Source organism: Thamnophis sirtalis, unplaced genomic scaffold, assembly GCF_051295495.1.
Source record: "Thamnophis sirtalis isolate CommonGarterSnake01/CBP01778 unplaced genomic scaffold, rThaSir2_p1.2 scaffold_2, whole genome shotgun sequence".
Lineage (NCBI taxonomy): Eukaryota > Metazoa > Chordata > Lepidosauria > Squamata > Natricidae > Thamnophis > Thamnophis sirtalis.
The window spans coordinates 61,481,390-61,509,249 of NW_028261382.1; the positions used below are offsets into that span (position 1 = coordinate 61,481,390).

Sequence of the window (27,860 nt, forward strand, 5' to 3'; positions counted from 1 at the left end):
ACAAATTCCCTTCCATCTGTGTTTCCTATGTGAGTGAAGAAATAAATGTTTAGAGGTCTTTGGGGTAGGAGGGGGCACCCTCTGAAAGCAGTGGTTCTTGTCTGCGAACACCTGGGAGATGTCAATCCCAGGGGGTCTTGCGAAGGCTTGAAAATGTTATTTACATCTTAAGTCTTGGGGGGGCTGTGGTCACAAAATGTGTTTAAAGGAGGTCTGAAGTGAAGGTTCAGAACCACTGCCTTAAATGTGTTTCCTAAGTATTCCGGAGGTTCTTATTTTTGAGGTTCTTCAGCAACATTAATTAAAACTAGGGGATTCAGCATTTAACAAAGTAGAATTTAGTACAGGCAGTTGCTGACTTGTAATCAGAGGTGGGATTCAGACAGTTCTGGCAAACCTGCAGCGGCACCTCTGCCCACCCGCCGGATGTAATGCACAACCTTTTGGCATATGCTCACATTTGCCAAATTTGGTAGGTAAGGTAGTGGGACGCGGCAGCTCCAGCTAAGACACTGAGCTTGTTGATCAAAAAGGTCGGCAGTTTGGCGGTTCAAATCTTTCGTGCCACGTAACGGAGTGAGCTCCTGTTACTTGTCCCAGCTTCTGCCAACCTAGCCGTTCGAAAGCACAAAAAATGCAAGTAGGAAAATAGGAACCACCTTTGGTGGGAAGGGAACAGCGTCCCCTGCGCCTTCGGTGTTGAGTCATGCTGGCCACATGACCACGGAGACGTTTTTGGACAGCGCTGGATCTTCAGCTTTGAAACAGAGTTGAGCACTGCCCCCTAGAGTCAGGAATGACTAGCACACATGTGAGAGGGGAACCTTTTACCTTTAGGGAAGGTAAGTGAATCCCACCACTGCTTGCAATCATTTGTTGCATGGTCACTCCCTTTACAACCATGTGATGTGCATAATGGGCAGACTCCATTATGGTTGCACATCAAGGATTTACCTGGATTGTGGCAAATACAACTTTGATAGTACGTTAGGGACAAAGAAAGTTACACAACACAAAATGCACCCAGTGGCTTTAATTTGTTTGGTACACAGGACTCTCATCCCGTTTGCGCCATGATTTCAAAAACACGCCTTTACAAAAAGCAACCCTATCCAGTCTGAAATTGTATCTTTAGGCCTTTGCTTCCAGCAGTCCCCCCTTACTGTTGACATACTTCAACTTGGTACTTTTTCAAACTTTAAGCAGAAGCTTTGCTGGGTAATGAAAGGAAAGGGGGGGGGGGGGGTAGGGAAGCAGCAGACCCTTTTAAGATAAGGAGGTAAAACGGGTCCCTTTGGTACTGGATGGACAATCGCTAACTGGGACATCCCATCACTGTTTTCGGGAGGGAGTCTGTGGTGTCGGCCTCTTGGGACTTCACATCTGGAATCTCCAGCGAGTTCACACCTGGAATCTCCATCGAGTTGACATCCAGAATGTCCTCCGATCCCACACCCGGAGTACCCACCGATTTAACATCTGGAATCTCCACCGATTTAACATCTGGAATCTCTGCTGAGCCCGCTGTTGGATACTCTATTCTTTCAAAGAAGAAAAGCATCTCGCAGTGCATGGTGTGGGGGAAAAGATCTACCGCCGTTGCTTTGATAACCCGGAAGGCGCCGCCTTTCACACGGTGAGAAGGTGCTCGACAAAGGCTACGGGAGAGAGGAAACACACTATGAATCTTCATCCTCTTATTCAATGACTTGAGGTTGCTTATATTGTAGGTTCCAACCTATACGGTCCTGAAAGCACCCTCTGCTGTAGGTAGTTGCTCTAGGGCAGGGCTGTCAAACTCAATTTGATTGAGGGCTGCATCAGGGTGCTTGTACTTGGGGAGGGGCAGGGGGGCATGGCCAGGAGTGCAAGGCCAGCCCTCTGCCAGCTAAAACTGAGCCCAGGGGGCCATATAGGGCTTGGTTGGGCTCCGTTTTCAGCCACGATGGCCTCCTGCAGCCCTCTGCCAGAAAAAACAGCTGGGGGAGGGGCTGCACACGGCCCTCCTGAGCGCCGTTTTCACAGGCAAAGGGCTGCAGGAGGCCATCCTGGCCGAAAAAGCCTGGGAGGGCCACGTGCAGCCCTCCCAATCTCCATTTTCACTAGCAGAGGCACCACGGGCTGGTCCTTCATTGTTTCCAGGGCGGCATTGCAGGCCAGATATAACTCGCCTCGCGTTTGACACCCCTGTGCCCTAGGGCCTCCGGGGAACGAGACCGTTTTTGATATTGTATTAGCCTGTGGAAGGGATAGACCCGTGATGGCAAACCTATGGCACGCGGGGCCACTGGTGGCACACGGAGCTCTCTGCGGGCACACCAGCTCTCATCCCAGCCCAGCTCCAACATGCATGCGCGCGGCTCCTGCCAACCAGCTGGTCTTCAAGTCCCTGCTGCACGTGCACAGGTCAGGATGCATGTAGGGGACGCACACGTGCATATATGGGGGGCAGGGCCCATGTGCAGGGGGCATTCACATTGTATTTTGGGGGCTCGTGCGCAGGCTCTCCCGCACCCCATTTTGGGCCTGGAAGGCCTGCACAAACCTAGAAGCACAAAATGGGCGAGGCATATGCACAGAGGGCGCTTGCACTGCAATTTGGGGATTCACGCACAGGTCCACATTTGGCACTCAGCACCTAAAAAATTAGCCATCACTGGGATAGACCAGGGGTCGGCAAACTTAAACACTCAAAGAGCCATTTGGACCCATTTCCCACAGAAAACACCGGGAGCCACAAAGGTCCTAACTGGAAGCCTCCTGTTCAATTCTGGAGCTGGCCGGAAGTTCAGTTCCCCCCACCATAGAGTCTCCTCCTAGCACGGTGTACTTTTTCCTCTACCTGTCATAACCAAAAGGCCTATCAATTGTGGAGACAACTGGAAAATCCCTTGCCATAGTCTTCTCCTGGCGCACTGTGCTTCTTCCCACCCCAACCGGAAGCTCCTCTCAAAATTGTGGTGCCAACCGGTGACAGAGCCGCAGCAGAGGGAGGAAAGAGCCACATGCGGCTCCAGAGCCACAGTTTGCTGACTCCTGGGATAGACCATAATCTGCCATGCTGGTCCAATTCGGATTGGCAGATGTGATCGGTTACTCTGGGGTATCCATTATGGCCTGTTCACCGTGGGGGAGACCCTTCTGAACATACAGACATCCAACGACATAGCCCACAATTTCATATACACCACACAAGCCCTCGTCAAGGCCCCTGATCGTAGAATGGGGGGGGGGGCTTGACGAGGTTGGTAACATGCGTAAGAGGCTTCCATCCTGCAGTGGGTAAGTCAACGGCTAAAACGATGAAAACAATGATTTGTAGACTCACTCCACAAAGTTGTTCATAGCCGCTCGAGGGTTGCAGGAGACGTAAAGGAGCTTTTTCAAGTGCTCGGCTTTTCGGATGGCGAGGATCACTTTGGAATCTAGGAAATTATACATGACTGTAGGCTTTTTTGGCTGTCGTGACAACTCTGAAGAAAAGGCAGCTTCCTCCCCCCCCCCCCCCAAAGAAACAACAGTTAGCTCCAAATGAGGGAATGTTAAAACTCTACCGTAACAAAAGTAGGAAAGAGCAGAGAGTAATTCTACAGATCCTTTTCCACCAGGAAAACGAAGTCTTCATATCGTTCAATGTTACCCTAACTCGCTTTGTAGCATCTCTCTATTACATCCCCAAAACTCAAAAGTGGCTTTTTTTCCCTCCCTCTCCCAAAAGTAGTAAAGGATAAATTAGAAGATTGTTTACTGATCTCAAAGGACAGGAAAGTGGCAGGGGTTGAAAAACCTACGAGCAAAGCAGCAGTTGCCTCTCTTCCCATACCCAATCCGTTTTTGTCTTCCCGCACATTTCCCTGTACCATTGTGTAAATTTAAAATTCCACTTAAATACGGCCCTGAGGTTCCCCCTACCCACTTACGTAAGCCTGCTCGTGGGGGATCCACAATTGTAACTGTGTTGTGTGGCGCTAACATGTTCACCAGGCGAGGAACAAGCTCTTCAGCTTTCCCACAGTGGAATTCAACATTCATCAAGCCTGAAAAGGGAGCAAAAAAAGAATATGTTTATGTTAAAACCTTAACGTCGTCTTCCTTCTTCCATATATATAAAAATGGCTGTGTGTGTGTATGTTCCAGCATAACACTGGAACGCCTCGAACAATTTCAACCAAACTTGGTACACAGATGATTTTACTCTCTGGAAACAAATACTGTGGACATAAGACACCCTGAACACCCCTTGGGGTGTGTACTCTGTTAAGATACAGCCTGTTGTGCCTTAAAATGGCTCCCTCTGTACAGCGCAGCAGAGTTGCCATGGTAATGGCTTCACAGTACTCCACAAGGGGGCTCCCTCTGGTAAGGAGGAAAATCCAACATTAGAAATTATGTTTGGTCTGGAAATTTCCCCCCTATAAATAAATACCCAGAACATGCCTGATTGTTGGCTAGTAAGAAATATAGTAAAACCCACGTCAGAATTCCTCTTCTGTTGTTGGATATCTACAGAGTTTGTGTACTGCAGTGATTCTCAACTTTTTCTTCCCAACGGACCCCTTTAAATGCCTTTTGTGGCCACGGAGCATGGCCACGGACCAGCAAGACTCAAGATTTAAATGACATTTGTTCCCAAGCCTTCGCAAAGCCCCTGTTGACAACATCATGGATCCTGGGAGGGCAGGTGTGTGTGTGTCTCCGTGGACCACAGGTTGAAAATCACTGATGCATTGTACATAAGAACTGAATGCCATCCTCGCATTTGGTTCAGCTAGAAACCTTCCGAGTTGAGCAGTGTGAGCAAGAGGTTTCGACATTTATTATATTTTACCGTTCAGTTGAGCGTTTGCTTTGGCATCTTCAACCGCTTCTTGGCAGAGTTCCACTCCAATAACTTTCTTCACTTTCTGCATGATAAAAAAAGGAATAATCAGTTAACACTTTGCTGGCTATGAGTATAACGATGGTAAAAAGAAAAAATAATTAGCAGAATCGGGTGTGGCTCACTTCTCAACTGCCTAGCTTAGCAGTGGATGTTCCAATCCTGATTGTGATTGTTAAGTCCTAACCAGAAGCCCCCTGTTCAATTCTGGAGCCGACTAGAAGTCTGGTTCCCCCACCATAGAGTCTCCTCCTAATGGGGCATCCTTTTTCCTCTGCCAACCGGACGTCTGGTTCCTTCACCGTAGAGTCTCCTACTAACACAGCATCCTTTTTCCTCTGCCAACCGGAAGTACGGTTCCCTCACCAAAGAGTCTCCTCCTAGCGTGGAGTCCTTTTTTCTCTGCAGAGCGGCAACGGGAAGCCGCAGCAGAGGATGAAAGAACCACATGCGGCTCCAGAGCTGCAAGTTGCCGACCTCTGGTCTAGGCCTACATACTATGGAGGGGGGGGGGACGGGCTGTGATGTCCCTGCTCCCCCTTCCCTGTGGAAATAGGAAGCCAACCTGTCCCTTCACCTGTGCAAGACATATGCCAATTGATCCAGTCCCACAGCAAACATCCAGCACCGTGGTTTCCTGATTGATGTCGGCCCAATCCTGAATGGTTGAATACAGAACCTCGGCTGCCTCCGTGTTCACCTGTGAAGTCCAACATTATTCTTGCTATTAAGTCATCTAACAAGCCGGGAAGAAGCCACTGGCAAAAATCTCAGTGGGGTGAAGTCAGTTTGACTTGCCGGAATACCAAATTAAAGTTATGGTGAAAAACTTAATACAGTTTTACTTCGGACAATAGGGAGGAACAAGGAAACCACGGGACTTTTTACAAAAAAGCCATAATTTCTTTTTAACTCCTCCACCCACCGACACTTAGGTATAAAAGACACTATGATTTATTTTACACTAGACGATGACCCGGCATTACCCGGGTATTCATTTATAGTGAGGAAATGTCCAGACCAAACATAATTTCTAATGTTAGATTTGCCCCCTTACCAGAAGGAACCCCCTTGTGGAGTACTGTGAAGCCGTTACCATGGTAATTTCACTGTGCTGTACAGTAGAAGCCATTTTAAGGCACAACAGGCTGCTTAACAAAACATACACCCCGAGGAGTGTTAGAGGTGTCTTACCCCCATAGTATTTTTCTCCAGAGAGTAAGTTTGGTTGAAATTGCTCGAGGTGTTCCAGAGTTATGATGGAACATAACACCCACAGAGCCACTTATACATACATACATACATACATACATACATACATACATACATACATACATAGGCTTGTATAATTTTACCCCTCCAATTTTTAATGCACTGGGTGGTTTACAATAAACCCTGACACAAATTCTTGTTGGGTTTTTTGGGGGGGGAGGGGGGGACTAGGAACATGGGCAGTCCTTCCCTTTTCCTAAAAATTCACCTCAAAAGAACATCCAATTAATCCCACCCCAAAACGCGGCTGAAGTAAAAAAAAACATTGTGAAAAATTACCTGGAAAAAAGCCTGGGGCGAAATCCGGAATTTTAACCCCAGAAGATTTTCCTGGATGTACTTCTCACCAGCAATGTTGTTCAAAATTAAATCTTCGCGATTTGGTGATTTTCTACATAGGGAAGAAGCAGGGAAAAGGGAATTTTGTGATGGCCTTCCTCGCATCCACTAAATCAGTGTTTCTCAACCTTGGCTACTTGAAGATGTCCGGACTTCAACTCCCAGAATTCCCCAGCCAGCGAATGCTGGCTGGGGAATTCTGGGAGTTGAAGTCCAGACATCTTCAAGTTGCCAAGGTTGAGAAACACTGCGCTAAATCATACTCACCGATTTAAGATTAGGGATAAAACAAATCAGGGCCAGAAAACGGGGTCTGAGATGATGCTTGAACTTATGAATGCAATGATTCTTCAGCTGCAATATTATAACAGCCCAATTAAGTAATCTCAAATAATGTTTATATGTTAATGAAATCAAAGGGCTTAAAATGTTCCCATCTTATTGGGCGATGGCTATTCAGCAAGGCTCCCAAAGGACTTATAGACAAACCAGGAAGAAAAAATTCCACTAGTTAACATTTCATTCTAATTATTTCCAGCCCCTCTTGGCTGTATTGCCAGTAACTGTGGCAGTAAAGTTGTTGTGGCCTGCCGGAGGCCAGCAGAGCTGGCAGCAGAGTCAAACAGTGAGGAGGTTGGGGACGAACATGGGCCAGTTCTGGGGGCTGAGGGAAGCTCAGACGAGGGCTCTGCGTCGGAGGCAGAGAGGGAGCTAGACAGCAGTGAGGCAGAGGAACAGCTGGAGCCTGTTCCCAGTGTGTGCATGCGCAGAGCTGCCAGAAGACAAGAACAACCAAGAAAGCAGGGTCAACTTGGGAGTAAAGCCACCCCTTGGAGGTGATTGGCCCCTCCCATAGGCAACAAAAGAGGAGCAAATGGGGAGGGGGCTTTTGCAGGAAACAATTCGTTCCTTTGATCGTGTCAAGAGTGGAAAGTTCTGTTTGTGACTTTAAGAGACTCTGTGCCAAGTGTTGCCTTGCCCTGCGTTTGGAAACTAGGTATCTGGCAGCTCTCCAAGCGAGATAAGGTTCGTGTGGATAAATATTCCTCTGAAAGACTGTTTGCTAACCCTTGCGAACTGTGAATGAAAGGAATTCACAGTCATGGAAATAAAAGGGGTTTTGCCAGGACCAAGACTCTGCTTCTTGCTTTTTACAAAAGCAAATAAAAATTATATTTGGATCTGGGGGGAAACAGGGTGGGATGCGCTTAAGTCTACAGTATTTCTAATGAACCTTAATGTTTTTTTTACTAAACACTTAGCATTTTGAACATTCAGCTGTATTTTGTAGCAGTTTAGTTTCTCCCTTTATAGGGGCGTGATGGCATCCCATGTCCGACAACCCTGAAAAATATCTTTTGTCGTTACCTCTGACCTTCTTCTACAAAATATAAAGATGTTATTCCGCTGTCTTTTCCAGGGCCGTCTGTGAAGTAAGTAGCCATCGAAGTTTGCAGCGTAGCAAGTTCTTCTTTGCTTAATTTCTACAGATTCCAAAACAAAACAAAAATCCACCAGAAAGATGCTTAGATGTCTTACACAGCACAGCGGGCTTCAAAGAAAATTAGGAAAAATGAAGAAAACATCTTAAGCAGGACAGACATTTCTCTGTGGGAACCATGCTTTAACTCCCCAAAACAATCAGCAGTTTCCCGAGACATCGAAAAAGTGGCCAAAAGGCTCTTTTATTATTACAGAAAAGAAATTTTTATCATACCTGCGGATTAAAATAGGCAATTGCCATGACGTGGCCATTCGAGCTAGTACGAACTGTTAGCTGCTTCCAGTGTCCTTCGTAGGTTTCTGGGCTATAAACGCTGTAAGAGGTTGATCTGTAATTTACAAATCATTGATTACTAAACCAGGCAACTGTTGATAGGGAGCTTCCCAGTGTTCTGTGTAAGATACGGGGCGGCTCAGGACCCGGATTGAAAATTTTTTAGCAACTGGGCATGGCCATGAGGGTGTGGCCTAGACAGCTTCCTGCACCATAGAAGCAGGGAGGGGGCGTTTTCTCATTATTTCCAGGTTGAATCTCTCCTTGGTCAGTTTCCATCCATTATTCCTTGTCTGCCCTTCAGGTGCTTTGGAAAATAGCTTGCCCCCTTCCTCTCTGTGGCAGCCCCTCAAATATTGGAAGACTACTATCCTGTCTCCCCTGGTCCTTCTCTTCAGTAGACTAGCCATGCCCAGTTCCTATAACCGTTCATTGTATGTTTTAGCCTCCAGTCCCCTAATGATCCTGATTGCTCTTCTCTGCACTCTTTCTAGAGTCTTCACATCTTTTTCATAGTGTGGGGACCGAAACTGGATGCCGTATTCCAAGTGTGGGCTTACTAGGGCTTTATAGAGTGATATTAGAACCTCACTTGATCTTGACTGTATCCCGGTTAATGCAACTTAGGATTGTGTTGGCTTTTTTGGCTGCCTCCACACAATGTTGGTTCATATTTACCGTATTTTCACGACCAAAAGCCGCACCGGATTATAAGCCGCAGTATCAATTAACGTTAATTTTTCAAACTTTTTCCACATATAAAGCACACCGGGTTATAAGCCGCACGTTTCCCGACGCTTCTGGACATCTGTTGCAGTCGCGAGGAGCGGCACGAAGGTTCTTGGCGCTCCAGGAAGCCCCGAAAGCAGCTGGGAGAGGCGCATGGCTTGGTTTCTCCTCCCTGGACGTCGCAGCAGCAGCCCCAAGCGCACCGATCTCTGTGTTTTTCGCATCGGGGCATGCTCTTGCAGCACACCCCGATGCGAAAAACACAGAGATCGGTGCGCTTGGGGCTGCTGCTGCGACGTCCAGGGAGGAGAAACCAAACCGCGCGCCTCTCCCGCTTCCCGGAGCGCCAAGAACCGTCGTGCGCTCTTCTCCTCACTCTCCTCACAACTGCAATAGACGTCCAGAAGCGGCAGGAGCTATCGAGCTGGAAATCCAATCCCCATTAGCCCCAAAAGCCGCTTCTGGACATCTATTGCAGTCGCGAGGAGCAAAGCAGCTGGGAGATCTTTTTCCACATATAAAGCGCACCAGGTTATAAGCCGCACTGCCGATTTTGGATCAAATTTTAGGATTTTCAGTGCGGCTTATAGTCGTGAAAATACGGTAATTGGTTGTCGACTAAGATTCCAAGATCCCTCCCACATTTACTGCTAGCAAGCCTGGTTTCACCCAGTCTATATGTGCACTTTTGATTTTTCTTACCTAAGTGCAAGACTTTACTTTTTTCTATATTGAATTTCATTTTTAGACAATGTACACAAACTACATGTTCTGACCTAGGCTTCCTAAGAGCATGCAGCAAACTCCTGGTTCCGACAAAACCCCCTTTTATTAATTTGCTGTGAATTCTGCTCACTCACATCCAGCAAAGTCTTGTAAGGGAGGATTTATGGTCACAGACCTTATCTGGCTTGGGGAGCTGCCAAGCCGATATCTACAGAACTTGGAAAGGAGTCTCAGAAAGTCACAAACCAATGAAGCAAACTAATGGTCTCCTGCAAACTCCACTCCCCTTTCGCTCTTTTATTTCCTCTGGGAGGGGCCATTCATCGTCCACCTGTGGACTTACTCCCAAGTCGACCCCTGTCCTTTAGCTGTTCCCTTCATCTGGCAGCTGTGCGCATGCGCATTGGGAACAGGCTCCAGCTGTTCATCTGCCTCACTGATGTCTGACTCTGAAGGCAGCTGATAACTGTCAGATGGCTCTGGCCCACTCCCTGCCTCCGATACAGAGCCCTCGTCAGAGCCTTCCCCAGACTCCAGGACTGGCCCATGTTCCTCCCCAACCTCCTCACTGTCCGAATCTGCTGCCAGCTCTGCTGGCGAGCCACAACACTACATTTGTCTAACATGCAAGGGCCAAAAATTGGAGAAACAGAAAGCAGAAACTCATTAACAGCAGGTGGCTCACCGTATGTAGTCCTGGAAAGCCCTGGCCACCTTTTTGGCCTCCGTGGGAACGTGGATGGTCTCAAAAGGTTCCACCACAGCACAGGATCCCCCCTTGTATTTGCCCAGCCGGAAGCCGACCGTTTTATCGTCCTGATTTGGGCCTAAGCCAATCAAAAATTCACATTTGTTGCGGTACCCGGTCTAAATGCAAAGCAAGGCAACATTCAGAACAGAGCTGAACAGGAGAATGCACATTGGTAGGGAAGGCACAACAAAAGTGAGGAGCGACAATCCCAACCATCGTGACAATACAGCCAGTCCGTGCTTCCCTGAAAATAAGACAGGGTCTTATTTTCTTTTAACCCGCCCCCCCAAATAAGCGCTTGGCCTTATTTCGGGGAGGTCTTATTATTTTTGAGGTGCAGGAGGTGGCGAGCGTGGTCACCTCATGGCTGCTGCTGTGTTGCAATATTTTCAGGGGAGAGCTTATTTTTGGGGAGGGCTTATTTTCGTACATGCACTCAAAAGCCCGATCAGGCGTATTATCCAGGGAGGTCTTATTTTCAGGGAAACAGGGTACGATCCTTGACTCATGGCAACTGAGTCCAGAATTTATGTTGTTAAGTGAGAAATTTGTTAAGTGAAGTTTTGCTCCATTTGTTATGGGAATCGCTGCAATGATTGAATTAGTAACACGGTTGTTAGGGACGCAATGGTTCAGTGGCTAAGACGCTGAGCTTGTCGATCAGAAACGTCAACAGTTCGAATCCCTAGCGCCGCGTAGCGGAGTGAGCTCCCGTAACTTGTCCCAGCTTCTTCCAATCCAGCAGTTCGAAAGCACGTAAAAAAATGCAACTAGAAAACAACCTTTGGTGGGAAGGTAACAGCGTTCCGTGCACCTTCGGTGTTGAGTCATGCCGGCCACATGACCACAGAGACGTCTTCGAAACGGGCTGGCTCTTCAGCTTTGAAATGGAGATAAGCACTGCCCCCTAGAGTTGGGAACGACTAGCACATATGTCCAAGGGGAACCTTTGTAAGTATTTTCTATTATTTCAGGAGGGAGGTTTTCAGAAATGCACATACCCCAATATGTATAGGTAAAGATTCCCCCGCACATATATACTAGTCGTTCCCGACTCTAAGGGGCGGTGTTCATCTCCGTTTCAAAGCCGAAGAGCCAGCGCTGTCCAAAGACGTCTCCGTGGTCATGTGGCCAGTATGACTCAATGCCGAAGGCACACAGAACGCTGTTGCCTTCCCACCAAAGGTGGTTCCTATTTTCCTACTTACATTTTTTACCTGCTTTGGAATTGCTAGGTTGGCAGAAGATGGGACAAGTAACGGGAGCTCACTCTGTTACGCAGGACTAAGGATTTGAATCGCCGAACTGCTGACCTTTCTGATCAACAAGCTCAGCTTTTTAGTCACTGAGCCACCGTGCTCCTGCACTTTACTTTACTCTCAAACTTTGATGAAACGGGTATCGTGCAAAACTCTCGGTATGCATGACCTGTAATGGGGATGGCTTCACTCCGTCCAAGGAGCAACAAAGCCCATCGTGCTTCTCCTTTTGCAGGAACAGCCACGGGAGTAGTGCTCGGTTGTTGTTTCCCATGTCCCTGAAATCAAGTTAAAAAAAAAATTATTGGAGATAAGAAAATGACTAAATCAAAATCGGGGCCCCATCATGTATCATTGCTAAACCACAATCATTGTTCAAAGCGGTGGAGGAGGCTATCCCCATTTTCCAAGCATAAAATCCAAGAAAGTATGACGGAAAACATATACAGGCAGACTTGTTAGCCTGCGTTGAAAGGGAGACATTTTGCCGGGGCTGCCGGTGCTCTTAATAAAGGAATCTTTTGAGTTCACTTCAGGGTTTGTCATGTTGACTTACCTGAACGGTCCTTCGATGTGCGCTGCGGGAGAATCCAAGCATGGGTTAACTTTGTCCATTAGAACATGGACAAGTTCACCAGTGTCAGGTATCTACCAGGGGAATTAAGCTTCCAGAAAAGCAAATTATCGTGTTTCCCCAAAAATACAATAGCAGAGTTGGAAGGGACCTTGGAGGTCTTCTAGTCCAATCCCCTGCCTAGGCAGGAAACCCTATACCGTTTCAGACAAATGGTTGGGGCATTCACAACTTCTGGAGGCAAGTTGTTCCACTGATTAATTGTTCTCGCTGTCAGGAAATTTCTCCCCACTTCTAAGTTGCTTCTCTCCTTGATTAGTTTCCACCCATTGCTTCTTGTTCTACCCTCAGGTGCCTTGGAGAATAGGTTGACTCCCTCTTCTTTGTGGCAGCCCCTGAGATATTGGAAGACTGCTATCATGTCTCCCCTCGTCCTTCTTCTCATTAAACTAGACAGACCCAGTTCCTGCAACCGTTCTTCCTATGATTTAGCCTCCAGTCTCCTAATCCTCTGTTGCTCTTCTCTGCACTCTTTCTAGTCTCCACATCTTTTTTACACCGTGGCGACCAAAACTGAATGCAGTATTCCAAGTGTGGCCTCACCAAGGCCTTATAAAGCGGTATTAACACTTCACGCCAAGACTGGGTCTTAGTTTTTGCGCTAAAAGATGCAATAGGGCTTATTTTCTGGTTAGGTCTTATTTTTGGTGTAATAGGGTACTTAGACGCATCCATCTGGCTGACAATCTTAACTGGGGCTTATTTTGTGGTAGGCCTTATATTACCAGCATCCTGAAAAATCATGCTAGGACAGTGATGGCTAACCTTTTGATTGTTAATAACAATATTGTTATTATTTATTGTTTTATTGTTGGGTCCCAAAAATGTGTCATATATGGCACTCATAATGCAAAGCGTGTCCCCTTGTGCACATGCATGCACAACCCCCCCCCCCCCGCCACGCACGCGGCATAACTCGCCAGCAAGCTGAGCTTGATATTTCCTCTAGGGCAGGGGTCGGCAAACTTAAACGCTCAAAGAGCCATTTGGACCCGTTTCCCACAGAAAAGAAAACACCAGGAGCCATAAAACCCTTCCCGTGCCTGACTATTTCCTGAGCGGCCACGAAATCATCACACGTAGTTGAATTAAACATTAAATCACGTGCCAGCGGGGGTCGTGCATTGGTGGTTGTGATGCATATTTTGAGCAACAGGGAGCCTCAGCAGAGGGATGAAAGAGCCACATGCGGCTCCAGAGCCATGGATTGCTGACCCCTGCTAGCCCGTTTTTCGCCCTCCCCAGGCTCCGGAAGCATTCCTGAAGCCTGGGGAGGGCGAAAAGGGCCTCCCCCAGCCCCCCCAGAAGGCCAAAAATCAGCTGACACCCATGTGGAGCTGATGCTCGGGTGCCCATAGATTCCCCATCATGGCGCTAGGACTTATTTTTCCCGATGAGTTTTATTTTCCTGGATACAGGGTACCTGGTCAGTTTCCCCAACACTTCTTCACACTGCTTCTTCTTCGTCACCAGCTGGTCTTCGTAGGGCATCGCCCACAAAGGAGTCACCACATCCGCTATCTGCTTGCTCAGAGGCTCCTCCTCGCCATCGTTGGACGAAGCCGGGCGCTTGGCTGACGCTTCTTCGGCGCCTTCCTCTCTCTTCCTCTTCTTCAAAATGGGATCCGCTTTGGGCTTGGCCAAGCGGACGCTCAGGTTCCGGTTCTTCCACCAGACCCCGTGGAGGACTTTCATGGCTTTGTCCCGTTCTTCCTCGCTCTTGAAGGTGACGAAGGCGAAGGTCTGTTTCCCCATCAGTTTGATCTTATGCGGGTGAAGTCCGTATTTGGCGAGGAATTTCTTGACTTCGTTAAAGCCGATGTACCTGGGCAGGTTCTGAAGTTCCACCTTGTAGATTTCCGAAGTGAACAAGTCCTCTTTAATGTACCTATACATGTTGGAAGTTTCTGAAGGGTTTTCCGTATTTTTTTCTACGCTCTGGACCGCCGATTCCGGAGTGGCGCATTTTGGATCCGCCGAGCGCACGGAGTCCTCGTCTTCTTCCATTATTTCAGCCACTCTAGAAAAAAGAAATAACAGATTTGACTTTCTCGCAGCGTCTAAGCCTTGAATCAAATCACAGGGGAGATCATTTTGAGGGTAAAACTAACTGAATGAATGAAAAGTCAGAAAACGTAATAATTCACAATTAAACTGCGTGGTTTAATCAAGGAGAGAAGCCACGTGTTTTGTTATTTTTTTGCTATTTCTGGTGCAATTTTGAAAGCTTTTGATTTCTATTGAAATACAAATGGCTGAAGAATTCTGGGAGTTGAAGTCCATCTTAAAGTTCCCAAGGTTGAAAAAGCAATAGGGGTCTTGAGCAGGAAAGGGGGGGGGGGGCACTCAAGGCATCCAATTGAACAAGGTGCTTTTCCATGGGAAGGGAGTGTTAAGACTACATCCCCCAGAACCCCTTGCGCAGGAGTCTTCCAACCTAGCGCCCTTTAACCGAGCCTCCTAACAAGCGGGGCCTTCCTAGATTCGCAATCCATGCGCATCCGGAGGGCGCCAGGCTGTGGAAGGTTGCAGGGGCGGCCCTATGCTCGGCCAGAAGCCCAAGGAACCCACCGCGCGAAACTTTCCACTCACCTCGCCACCGGGCCCACTAGGCGAGCGGCCTCAAAGACCCACTCCGAATGGCGCAGGCGCGGGAAAACAGGGCGGGGCTTCTAAGAGGACTAGGCCGGCATGACGCCGCTTGCACCGCTTCTGCCTCGCTTCGGCTTTTTTTTTGTTTTTTTCCCCTCTAAACTAAAGCAAGGCTGGAGGGGGGGTAATCCCCGTATGTGCATTCGTGTGCGTACGCGCGTGCGTAAGGGTGAGCGTGCCCCTCCTCCACGCAGCGTTGCGCCTAGAGTTGAGGGGGGGGGAAAGTCGCGCACAGGCCGACGGGAAGGAGGGCGGAAAGCGCGCGCGCGAGGCCTCTCCTCGATACTTAAAACCGTTTTTCTCCCCTCTCTCTCCGACACGCGAGGAAGTTCGTCTCCCACCCGCGGAGAACGTCATTAAGAAACCCCGCTGGGCTTATAAAAAACAAGCCGTCGAGGTTAGGCTCAGCCTTTTTTCCCCTCACTCCCATCAGCCTTTGCGGCGACGGCGGCAGCGGCGCGGGCAGCACGCGGTGGGCGTGCCGCGTCGTCGTGTGGGCGGAGCCAAGGCGGCGCAGCGACGGAGCTCGCGGCGGGAGCGGGCAGCGGAGGCGGGAAGCCGCACGGCGACAAGGAGCGAACCCAACGGGGGAGCGGCAGCCCCACCATGGCCGAGACGAAGGTGAGGGGAGACGAAGAAGTGGAGGGAGAGGCGCTGAGGTAGAGGTGGCGGTTGTTTCCCGCTCCGCCTTTTAGGCCCCTCAGGCGCGAGGCGGCCTTCCCTCACCGGCTTGGGGGGGGGGCTGCGGTGAGGGACTTCATTTCCCAGCATTCCTTGCCTTTGCCGGCTACGGCCGGGCCTTCGGAGAGTTGTAGTCCCGGCAGGGAGAGACGGGGTCCTGCGGCCTCGTGCTTTGCTCCTCCCTCCCTCTTTTCTGGGCCGCCCCATGTGTTCCGGGGGAGATGGAATGGGAGAAACGGCGGGAAGGATCCCGATCATGCCCCTCCCCTCCCAAAAAGCCCCTCCGCGGTGGTCTTTTAGTTGCCTCCATGGCTTGGGGGGGTCATTTTCGGCATTCCCGAGCCAGCCCCTCCCCCAAAATTGCTTCTCTCCCCCCCCCAGAAGAATGGTTTCTCCCCACGAGGGTCTTTTCCCCTGGCTGGATATCAGGGCAGCCATCCCTGAACCCAAAAGCGATGCCCGCCTATTGTTTCGGCCAGGGAGCCCTTCCACGCTGCACGGCCCCAATAATAATTATTAATTTAATTAATTACTAAATTTTCATGGCGCTCATCTCCCCTACGAGGTGACTCTGGCCCCCAGTGTGTTCCTGTCCCCCGTCCCCCCAGTACACACACACACATAACAAGGATCCAAATTTCGTACTATTACTTTCCTGGTGCATTTTTTTTAAAAAAATCATATCAAATTACTTTATTTTTCATTGAAAAGCCAGTGCCATGTCAGGATAACAATTAAAAATAAAGCAAAGCTAAAGAAAAATCAATAGTAAATCTTAACATACAGGCTAATAATTATAACAGTACTATATTAACAATAATTACAGTAATAAGACCAAAAGAAAAGAAAAAAGCTTTAACTAAATTTCTACTTATATTAGTTTATTTACAATTTTCCCATATTATATCCATAATTTTATACCTCTTTATTTTCCAAAGTAACAACGATTGACATTTGTCAACTTTACACTCATTGCTACCTCCTGGCTCTATCCATTCATAAAATTCATTCCATGTCCTATAATATTTCAAGTCTTCTTTATCTTTAATTTTTAAGGTTAATCTATCCATTTCAGCCCAATCCCATGGGGTGTTTGCATTTTTCCAATATTTATCATTTGCAATTCTTGCTGCAGTCAATACATGTAACACCCACATAAGGATCCAAATTTCGTACTACTACTTTCCTGATGCATATTTTTTTAAAAAGAATATTAAATTTCTATGCCGGTCTTAAACTTTTGCACAACATTCTTGTGGCTTCCTAGGTTCGCCAGTCTTTAAACTCTGGAATCCCCCTTTGCCTTCTTCAAAATGATGGGTTTAGTTGGACTGGGTTATATCTATTATGGAGGTGTTCTGTATTAGAAATTAAAACTAAGAAAATGTTAAAATGTTTGTTAATTTGACTTTGTGAATACCAGCAAATATCATGAATACCCCAGGGGTCCCCAGGCCACTGTTTGAGAAGTGGTGGGCTAAGCGAACGGCAGTGATTTCCCTTAAATCGGGTTTTCAGGTTCCAGATTGCTGTAAAAAGAATTGCAATATGTGAAAGTCATTTTGGGCATCATTATTTGTTTCAAGGATATATATTTTTTCTCAAGTGCAAAATAAAGTGCAGATAAGGTTCAATTCTGGAGAAGGAAAACCTTGAGGTTTTAAAATCCTCTTTTGTAGCCATCAAATTCCAATTAATCTGTTCTCATTCTTGGTTTTTGACTAAAGTACAAACAAGGGAATGCACAATTTTTTAATACTTTTATTTCTCAGCTGACCACTGCCAAAGACTCCTGAATAAAGCCTCAGTTTTTTGTGGCAGCATCCTTTTATTGATGTTTTTATGTATTCTTTTCACAAATCTGTGGTGTTTATTCCTTGGACGAGGAAGGTTCTCCACCCAATTAGAGTAAATTTTTAATACGGTTGGATGTCAATTGAGGAGCACCATATATACCTATATTTAGAAGTGTTGCAAGCTGGCACTCTTTCTTTTCTAAAGCTTAGAAAGTGATAATATAACTAAAAACATGATTTGGAGATTTCTGCTTGTGAGATTTTTGAACTTTGTGTTCTTTTGAAGTTCTGTAAAAAAAACTGTTGTTTTCAGAATGAAATAGGATTAAATTGGCGCTCTAATGAAAGGCAGATGGTGTGTTTACCAGAATGTCTATCTTAATTTTTTGAAATGATCTTCTCTAATAAGCCTTCGGTGCATTATCCTCTCTTTAGCAGGAGGCACATGAGGAGCATGACTCAGCAACTGACAATGCTGATGACTCTAACCACGACCCGCAGTTTGAGCCCATCGTTTCTCTTCCTGAGCAAGAGATCAAAACTCTGGAGGAAGACGAGGAGGAGGTTTTCAAAATGTAAGCTCGAGTTGAAGCTTTCTGCAATTAAATTAGCAGGCTCTCCTAACTTTCAGGAAGGAAACTTTCCAGGTGTAAAACTGAAGTCCCACTTTTGTGGGAAATATGTGACAGGCTTGCTTAACTTTTAACAAAATGGGCTGTTTAAATTCATTCAGTGTTGGAACTGTAGGACCGGTCCCCATTCTATGGGCCACGGCCCACTTAGTGGGCTGTGAGGATTTGCAGAGGCACATCTTGTGCAAGCAGCGAGCATTTAAGTGAGCAGCAGGCACACATGCATGCCACTCACACAAATGGAGCTGCACGCTTTCTGGCTGCTCACGCAGAACCTTTTCCCTCCTGGCCAGAAAAGTTGGGGGACTCTTCTCTAGGACGGTAAAGTTGATGGAGTTAGTAGACATGGCAAAATTGATTCTCTAAATTAAAGAATTTACCTAGTTTTGTTTCTACTTGGAGACCACTTCTATACTTTCTACTTGAAACTGTGGGGGTGAAATGTTTGAGTTTAGGTTTCGAAGATTAAAATGATTTAGTAATGGATAGAAGTAACTTTTAAAGTTCAGAAATTTAAAGTAAAAGGTCAGTGTATTATTTTTTTAATCTGCAGCACTGAAGAAAGTCAGAAATCATTACTTTTTTGTATGTTTCTCTGTCCTTTTCTTATTTTCCCAACTTTTGTTTCTTCTATATTTTACTTCATCATGAAGCTTAATTTAAAAAGTGTTGGAACTCCATTGTACCTGACTGAAACTGACTTAGCCATCCCAAAAGTAAATTTTAAAGGCATTTTATTTCAAAGGAGTTTCTCTAGAGGCTTTTATCAAACGATGAATTCCAGGTTTGTGTTGTCTTATTAGTTATGTCAGTGATGCTAAAAGATCCTAATTCAGTATAATCTCTGAAATATTCATTGCCATTCATTTGACTTTTTTTTTTTTTTGCACTTTATTTTTTCATGAAGGCGAGCAAAACTTTTCCGATTTGCATCAGAAAGTGACCTTCCAGAATGGAAAGAACGTGGAACTGGGGATGTAAAACTCCTGAAGCACAAAGATAAGGGGACCATCCGCCTTTTAATGAGGAGAGATAAGACTCTTAAAATCTGTGCAAACCATTATAGTATGTAATTTAGTATTCTTCTAGTTAAGATTGCTGTATATGTTGGTTTTGTAACAAACTCTTTCTGAAGTCAAATTGATAGCTTCATTCTGCTCAATGGTTTTAGAAAACTATTCAAGGCCCAATTACTTTTATTTGTAGTTATAGGTTGTATTGTTAGAAACTGAATAATAGTGATAACATTGTGAAATATATTCGACAATATTTTAAATATGGATAATAGATAATTGGACAGTCATTCTTGTCTAGATAAACTTTTTGATCTTCCTTGCTGGTTCTTCACAGCTTTATAATATTGCTTGATAGTTTGTATTATCTTGCTATATTACCTGTGCCTAATTCCTCCCCTCCTCACTTCAGTCACACCTGTCATGGAGTTGAAACCCAACGCTGGGAGTGACCGGGCCTGGGTGTGGAATACACATGCTGATTTTGCAGATGAGAGTCCTAAACCAGAGCTGCTGGCAATTCGGTTTTTAAATGCAGAAAGTAAGTTCCTTGTTTTGGAGAAATTGGATTTTTTTTTTAAAGTGGTCTTCCTCTCCTTGTAGTTTAAGAATGATGGGAAAACCCCACACTAGAATAGAAAAGAACAGGGGTTGGCAACTTTAAACACTGAAAGAGCCATTTGGACCCATTCCCCACAGAAAAGAAAACACCGGGAGCCACAAAAACCCTTCCTGTGCCTGACTATTTCCTGAGCGGCCACAAAACTAGCCTATGTAGTTGAATCAAAGGTTGTGTTTTCTTCTGAAACTTTTCTTTTCTTGGATTTATCCATGGTTAATCTACCGGGGGTCGAAAAGCTTGATAAGTCATGTGCCGGCAGGCGTCGCACATTGGTGGTTGTGACACATGTTTTGAGCAACAGGGAGCCACAGCAGAGGGATGAAAGAGCCACATGCTGCTTCAGAGCCGTAGGTTGCCGACCCCTGGAATAGAATAACAGATTTGGAAGGGACCTTGGAGGTCTCGTAGTCCCCTTGCTTAGGCAGGAATCCTTACACCACTTCAGACACCCCTGTTCTATGAGATCTGTTCAAGGTGCCAGGAGAAGGCTCGGATTTTTAAGCCAGAAAGAAGGCAGTCCGATGTATTAGAGGGCTATAGACAGTGTGATGCATAGCTAGTCCTCGACTTAACGACCACAATTGAGCCCAAAATGTCTGTTGCAAAAAAAAAAACACTTGTTCATTGGGCTTTGCCCCATTTTACAACCTTTCTTGCCACAGTTGTTAAGTGAATTGCTGCAGTTTCAATTAATAACAGTAAGTTAAGTGAATCTGGTTTCCCCTTTGACTTTGCTCTTCAGAAAGTCTCAAAAGTGATCACATGACTCCAGAAATACAGGTTAACAGTTGGAAGGGACCTTGTAGGTCATATAGCCCAACCCTCTGTCCAAGTAGGAGACCCCACCCCACTTCTGAGAGATGGCAGTCAGTCTCTTCTTGAAAGCTTCCAGTGATGAAGCTCCCACAATGTCTGAAGGCAAGCTGGAGAAAATTGCAACAGGCATAAATATATGCCAGTTGCCAAGCATTCAAATTTTGTTCCCGTGACCACAGGGATGGTGCAGTGGTTGTAAGTGTGAAAAATGGTCATAAGTTACTTTTTCCACTGCCGTTGTAAATGCTAAAAGAATGTTTGTATGTTGAGGATTGCCTGTAGCTCAGGAATCTGCAAAGGGATGAAGCAAATACGGATTCAGAGAGATGCTCCTCAGCCTATGAAGTTACAAAGCTTTTTCCTGTTGAATGAATTACGTTCAGAGAGGCGTTGTGAGAATTGTGTTGGAGAACACACAAACCAGCATACAGAGACACTGCAGTTTAAATAGAGGTATCAGAGTCCATTAAACTGTCCAAGTAATACACGGATAAGACAGTCATCAATGTCTTTCAGTTAAGGGATAATCCAAATAACATAGTCCAGTATCATATAATCAGTTCAGTACTCAAAGTTTGCTAGCAGTTGCAAAGCTTACAATAGCTCACCGTACTTTCTAACAGCCAGCTTCCAAAAACACTCAGATCAGATCAGCCTAGCATCTAATAAACAGAGAGCTAACTGTCATTCTGGCTCCCTCTTATGGCCGATTGAGGAAACAGCAACCAATCAGATTTTACAGTATGATTTAAAGAAACAGGTACAACATTGTTACATGGTTTATATATTGCCAACCCAACAGATTATATTCTTAACAAGGCAGTCCTCGAGTTACAACAGTTCGTTTAGTGACTGTTTATAAAGTTACAAGTTCACTGAAAAAAAGTGACTTACAGCCGCTGTTCACACTTAGAACCGTTGCAGCATCCCTATGATCATGTGATCAAAATTTGGGTGCTTGGCAGCTGGTTCATATTTATGACGGTTGTGGTGCCCCAGTCAGTGGGGAAACAAAATTCACTTCACTGTGTTACTAACAACAGCTGCACTGATTCACTTAACTGCTGTGGCAAGAAAGCTCCTACGATGGAGCACAATTCACTTAACTGTCCCACTTAGCAACACAAATGTTGGGCTGAATTGTGGTCATAAGTCGAGGATTACCTTTACTTGCAGTTTCTGTCTAGTGGTAGATTACAGTGACCTTAAGTGGCCACTCCTGTCATGCCAATTTCACAATTTTGGTTGTATGGAAATTCACTCAGCCAGTAATAACCTCACCCTTTTTTAACCCTTTGCTGAGAGTCTTCATTTTTCCATCAGGAAGGCAACAGGGCTTCTGAAAGGGGAAATTTAGCTGAAATTGCATCCACTGCATGCAAATCTTAGCCTCTGGTCTGAAGAAGCACGTGCTTTCCTACGTGTTTCGACTTTGCTTGCTTAAATCCCTCTCTCGTTTTGCTCCTTTCAAACAGACGCACAGAAATTCAAGGCAAAATTCGAAGAATGTAGGGGTGAAGTTGATAAAAAGGGAAAGAAAGGTAAGATGTTTGTATTCGCTTATTTCTGGGGGGAAAAGGGAATATTACCCTTCATAAGATCTGAAGCATTTCTTCTGAGGTCCCTCACCAGTCAAAGAAGTAGCCAAGAGATACAAGTCTGCACCACATATTTTACAGAAGTGTATAAGATGTGTATAGGCTTCATATGTGCTACCTAGAGCAGGCATGAGAATCGTGCATTCTATTAAAGGAGGTGTTCTGACCAAGGCTTCACGAAGCAAACTCCTTGTCCTGACAAAAACCCCTTTGATTAATTGAAACTGAATTCTGTTCATTCATATCTAGCAAAGTCTTTCAAGGGAGGATTTACAGTCACCTTATCTGCCTTGGAGAGCTGCCAGGCCAATATCCGCAAATCTTGGCAAGGAGCCTCAGTCACGAACCAATTAAGCGAAACAATGGTCTCCTGCAAACTCCACTCCCCTTTTGCTCCTCTTTTATTTTCTCTGGGAGGGGCCATTCATCATCCACTTTACTTTGTTGTCATTGTACATATATACCCAGTTTAAACATACAACTTACTCCCAAGTCAACCCCTTTTTTTAGCTGTTCCCTTTGTCTGGCCACTCTGCGCATGCACACACTGGGAACAGGCTCCAGCTATTCATCTGCCTCAATGATGTCTGACTCTGAAGGCAGCTGATAATTGGCATACGGCTCTGGCCCCCTCTCTGCCTCCGACTCAGAGCCCTCCTCAGAGCCTTCCCCAGACTCCAGGACTGGCCCATGTTCCTCCCCAACCTCCTCAGGGCCGCTGGTATGCCACAACAGGAGATAATTTCCCTTTCCCTGCCATTTAATACTCATTTTGTGCCAATTCTTAATTTTGCTTCTTTATGTTTTCCTTATTGGAAAATAAACAATAGAATTATTTTGACATTAATCATCCGTTCTTTCACACTTAGTTGTAGGGAATACATTCAGAATTTGTCTTGGGGTATATTCCTCTTTCATCTCAGTTGTTTCTTACTATTTATAGCTCAACTTTATGAAAATGTTCCAGTATCATTTAGCCAAATTGAATAAAAAGTCAGTGGGCTGCTATCCCACATGTCAAGTAGTCCTTGACTTAACAACCTGTCCTCTCATTTGCAACCATTGCAGCATCCCCACAGTCACATGATCAAAATTCAGGCACTTGGCAACTAATTTGTATGAGTGTCCTGGGATCACATGATCAATATGTGCAACAAAGTCAATTGTGTGGGGGGAGCCATATTCCCTTAACAACCATGTGATTCACTTAATGGTTTATGCAGACTCATAAAATTGAGTGATTCATTTAACTTATTTATTAATTAGACTTATATACCGCTTCATAGGGCTTTCAGCCCTCTCTAAGCGGTTTACAGACTTTTAGCAAATTGAGTCAGCAATTTGCCCCCACAGTCTGGGTCCTCATTTCACCCACCTCGGAAGGATGGAAGGCTGAGTCAACCTTGAGCCTGTGAGATTTGAACCGCTGAACTGCAGATAACAGTCAGCTGAAGTGGCCTGCAGTACTGCACCCTAACCACTGCGCCACCTCGGCTCTTCCAACTTCCTTGCTTAGTAATGGAAGAATTATAGTCATAACTCAAGGACTACCTGTTTCCATGAAATCAATTACTTTTAGCTATAATGGACAAAAATAATTTCCATCTGGTCAAATATGGTGGGAAAGTGGGGCAATTGTTCAAGACTGGGAGCCTTATAAATAAAGCAATATTTTTATGTTCATTATTTCTGAGGTGTTGAGCCCCACAATGTTCTGGTCAATAGGCTTTCCATTTTCATCTGTATCGGCAGGCTCACTCTGCGCGTGACTACCATAGTTACAGTGCTTTTTAAGTCTGCTAGAGTAGCAGTCCAGAATAAAACAAAACATTTCCTCCTTGTGGATTTCTGTTTCAATTGTCTTGGCACATCACATTTAATTCTGAACAGGTTTTTAAGTGTTAAAACTTGTGAAAATGCTGCGTAGATCTAATTCTTCTTAGATATTCAGGCAAAGCAAATTGGAAAATGCTTTTCTTTTTTAGGTTTATATTTGAACCATAGTAGCAAAAGGTCGGGAACGCCTAGCACATATGTGCAAGGGGAACTTTTACCTTTAGCAAAAGGTTCTCATGTTACGTTCAGTTTTCGGCACATCTCTATACTTGCAATTCATACTCACTCATAAGTTATTACAGAGATAATGTTTTCCCTGCTGCATTCCATAACCTTGTTTCCAGCTAATGCCTATTAAATGCTAATGGTCTACACCGACATTTTTTAGCAGAAACAGACAAAAACGATAGCGCTGATAAAATTGCTGAGAAATTAGAAGACCTTTCTGTAAAGGACGAGTGCAAAGAATCGGAGAAGAAAGAAGGCAAGGAAAAGACTGAAGAAAAGCAATAAATCATTTTGGGCCTTGTGTTTTTCCTTTTTTTTTTTTTCTTAAATTTTTTTCTTAATTTTTACAAGGGACTTTATAAAGAACTGTATTCTAATGTTTTTTTTTCTAAGCTTTTGCCCTTTTGGAAGAATTCTCCAGAAAAAAAAAAAGATCCATTCCCCAGTCATGAAAATGTACTGTGCTTAAAACTCACTTTTCCATAGTGGAAATACTTATTTATAGTCATCCAGGAGAGTGAACAAATAAAGCTTTGGAAACGGTATGAAAAAGAAGAGGGTTTTCTATATACACTTCATGTGTGGCTGCCCTTGTTACCTTGGGTTATATGTTTGGGTGCCTATTTTAAGTGAGGTATAGTGTAACTGAATTCTACCGATTGGGGAAAAAAAGAGAGAGTAACAAAGATGTTTCTGATGCATTGTGGCTGAATGTTGTAATGACTGAAAGGAGAAATTTTATGCTAAGGTTCCTTTTCTTGTAATTGAGGTTTGAGTGACCTTAAGTGTTCTTGTGCAGATTTATTAGAATGTCCCTTTGAATCTAATGTCATCCCACAATGGCCTATGATGTATTTCAAAATATTACGGTTTCTTTTAGTCGGCGATCCAGAAAGGCAGAAATAATATCTTTTTAATTATTATCAAAAGTGGGAGATGTCCAGCGAATGCGGTTTTTTTTTTTTTTATAAAGCTGTTTCAAAGGCCTTTTTTTTTCTCCTGCAGAGCAAAATCCTTTTCTGTGTAAAAGGGCCAGAGGTCCAGTTCCTTCTATATAATAATTTTCAGTATAAACTCCATGTAGGTATGAAGACAAGTAATAACATTTTTTGTTGCTTTTGCTGTCTCGATTGTAGCATTTTCATAGTGTGTTCTGGGGGGAAACGGGGGTGGGTGGGATTCACCTTTTTTAAAAGATAACTTTTGGTTGTGAGAAAAAATAATAATCCACCTTTCTTACTTAATGCCACCCGGGGAAAAGCACTGATGTCTGCATTTGCATCTGTTAGTCCACATGATTCCCTCATTTTAACAATAAACTTTTGGGTAACAAAACGTTTCATTGTGGGCTCCCTCCTCATTGTCACTGGTAGTTGAAAGAAGTTAAGATTCACAGCCCAGGGACACCCTTAAATCTTCGCCAGAGAGACCAAAAATGTTCTGTATGATGAGCTTCTGCATCCATAACCATGGGGTACGCTCACCCAACCAAGTATGCTGTCGCTTTCCATCCTCCTGGCAAAAATGGATTATAATTGGTCTTTGAAAATTGGGGAGGGGGGATTTTTTTTAAATATAACTCAGGCTTTCTCAGTGTGTATATATTCTGCAAGCTGTATTCCCTCCTTGATCCATTTCTCTTGATTGTAGAAATCTTCCCCAAAAGTAACACTGGTTGTCTGTCCTGCATATAAGTTTGAGAGCGCCTGGTCTTAAGTTTCTTTCAAAGATTCAAGTTCTCCATGTCAGCTTGTTCCAGTGTTCCTCAGCCGTGGCACCTTGAAGATGAGTGGACTTTAACTCCCAGAATTCCCCAGCCAGCCTAGGAAATTCTGGGAGTTGAAGTCCACACATCTTCAACGTTGCCATGATTGACAAACGCTTGCATCTCAAGTGTGGCTGTAAAACATTCCTTTTCTCTTGCTTGAAACAATATGCCCAGTCGTCTTGTTACTACTTTAATTAAAAGCTTTTGTTCAATTAACAGCAGAACTGTTTGAACTCATCCATGATCTTTTTCTGGAATTTTTAAGTATTCCCTTGATATTCTGTCTCCCTCCCCACAATCATCATTACATTTTTTAATGGATGCATTCGTTTCTTCCTGTAGTATTGTATTTTTTGCGTTATTATACTTGGACTAAGGCATGACTGCAGGTTGGGAGATGCAGAAATACCTCAACCAGTCCCAAGGACCTGTCAGTATACCCAACAGTAAGGTAAAAAGGGCATTGAACACTTATTTTCAGATTGAAATCACTATAAATGGTTTTATCAAAAAAAAAAAAAGGCACTGTTCACCCGGCTAACTTTGAAATAAATTTAATCTTCATCTTTTTGTTTTGCTTAATTCTTGTAAGGTAAGTGGGAGGGGGGGATGACGCTACAGTTTGGTGTGTTCTGTTTTTGATTCTTAGAACTGTCGCTCTCTCTCTCTGGTCTCAGGATAACTTGTGTGTAACTGATCTTGATCTGCCCTTTGAGCTATTTTAACAGCTTGATTTCCTGTATTGTAATTTCTGGGACATAAAAAAGTGAATGATGTGCGAAAAAAGGAAAAGCACCTGTTGAATGTGACTCTTTAGTGCAGCTCCTCGTCTGTCACTTGGGTTTGGGAGGGAGTGGGGGGGACAGCGGGACGAAAGGGAACAATTGCATTGTTGTTGCTGTGTGTAAATGTACTATGCAGGTTGCCTGTTCTGTTTGCTCCCTTTGTAAAATGCAACGCTTGTGTGTGCTTTTCCGAGGCCTCTTCTCCTTGCAATTTTTTTTTAATGGTGGAAACGTGTTCAGAAAGAGAAACGAAGCCATACCGACAGGATTTATATAGTGTTTGTTTAACTTTATATATTAAAACAAAATGATGTTTCAACGATGCTGTGTAAAAAGAAACAGGAGCATAAAGTAAGATGCTACAAAAGAAATACGTGCCATCTTATTTTTAATTGGAAAGCGGATTGGTGCCTTGAGTTATTGCAGGTTGGAGCTTATTAAATCAATACCCTGGAAATACACTGCAGCAAACTTTCGGTTTCTCGTAGTCGGCCACTTGACTTGTATGGGTAAATGAAGCTGCAGTTTTTATCATTTGCACTAATGCAACCCTGTCTACCTGGAATACAGGTAGTCCTCGACTTATGACCACAATTGGGCCTAAAAATTTACATTGCTAAGTGATGCAGTTAAGTTTTGGGCTTTGCCCCATTTTGCAACCTTTCTTGCCACTGTTCTTAAAGTGAATCACTGTGGTTGTTAAGTGAGTAACATGGGTAAGGGAATCCGGCCTCCCCATTGATTTGTCAGAAAGCCGCAAAAGGGGATCATGTGACCCAAGGATCCTGCAACCGTCACAGATATGAGTCAGTTGCCGGGCCTCTGAATTTTGATCACCTGACCCACGGGGATGCTGCAACAGTTGTAAGTGTGAAGAACGGCCATGTCCCCTTTTTCAGTGGCGGTGGTCACTAAATGAACTGTTGTAACTTGAGGACTACCTGTAGTGATTAAGTAGCACTAGAAACCAGGAGGTTGTGAGTTTTAGTTCTGCTTAAGATATGAAACTGACTGCGTGACCTTGGGCCAGTCTCTTTTTCTCCGCCTAGGAAGGAGGAAATCCTTGC

General features: G+C 44.9%; 2 protein-coding genes across 4 annotated transcripts; one reads left to right on the forward strand and one right to left on the reverse strand.

The window, feature by feature from the left end:
* Positions 1-1,015: 1,015 nt before the first annotated feature.
* TRMT2A (tRNA methyltransferase 2A) lies at positions 1,016-15,167 on the reverse strand. 2 transcript variants are annotated; one of them, XM_087705760.1, is made up of 12 exons: positions 14,959-15,165; positions 13,790-14,386; positions 11,902-12,010; positions 10,408-10,589; positions 8,208-8,322; positions 7,859-7,974; positions 6,431-6,542; positions 5,457-5,579; positions 4,829-4,904; positions 3,921-4,037; positions 3,329-3,425; positions 1,016-1,658 (listed from the first exon to the last, which is right to left on the reverse strand). In XM_087705760.1, the coding sequence occupies exons 2-12, from the start codon at positions 14,371-14,373 to the stop codon at positions 1,316-1,318; spliced, it is 1,974 nt and encodes a 657-aa protein (XP_087561886.1). In that variant the 5' UTR covers positions 14,374-14,386; positions 14,959-15,165; the 3' UTR covers positions 1,016-1,315. The 2 variants fall into 2 exon arrangements, with proteins under 2 accessions (XP_087561886.1, XP_087561887.1); XM_087705761.1 differs by lacking the exon at positions 5,457-5,579 and having other exon boundaries at positions 14,959-15,167.
* Positions 15,168-15,487: 320 nt separating this feature from the next.
* Positions 15,488-27,164, forward strand: RANBP1 (RAN binding protein 1). 2 transcript variants are annotated; one of them, XM_087705763.1, is made up of 6 exons: positions 15,488-15,639; positions 17,934-18,070; positions 19,035-19,192; positions 19,553-19,681; positions 22,054-22,119; positions 24,401-27,164. In XM_087705763.1, exons 1-6 carry the CDS (start codon positions 15,625-15,627, stop codon positions 24,523-24,525), a joined length of 630 nt encoding a protein of 209 aa, XP_087561889.1. In that variant the 5' UTR covers positions 15,488-15,624; the 3' UTR covers positions 24,526-27,164. The 2 variants fall into 2 exon arrangements, with proteins under 2 accessions (XP_087561889.1, XP_087561888.1); XM_087705762.1 differs by having other exon boundaries at positions 15,494-15,639; positions 17,931-18,070.
* The last annotated feature ends 696 nt before the right edge of the window (positions 27,165-27,860 follow it).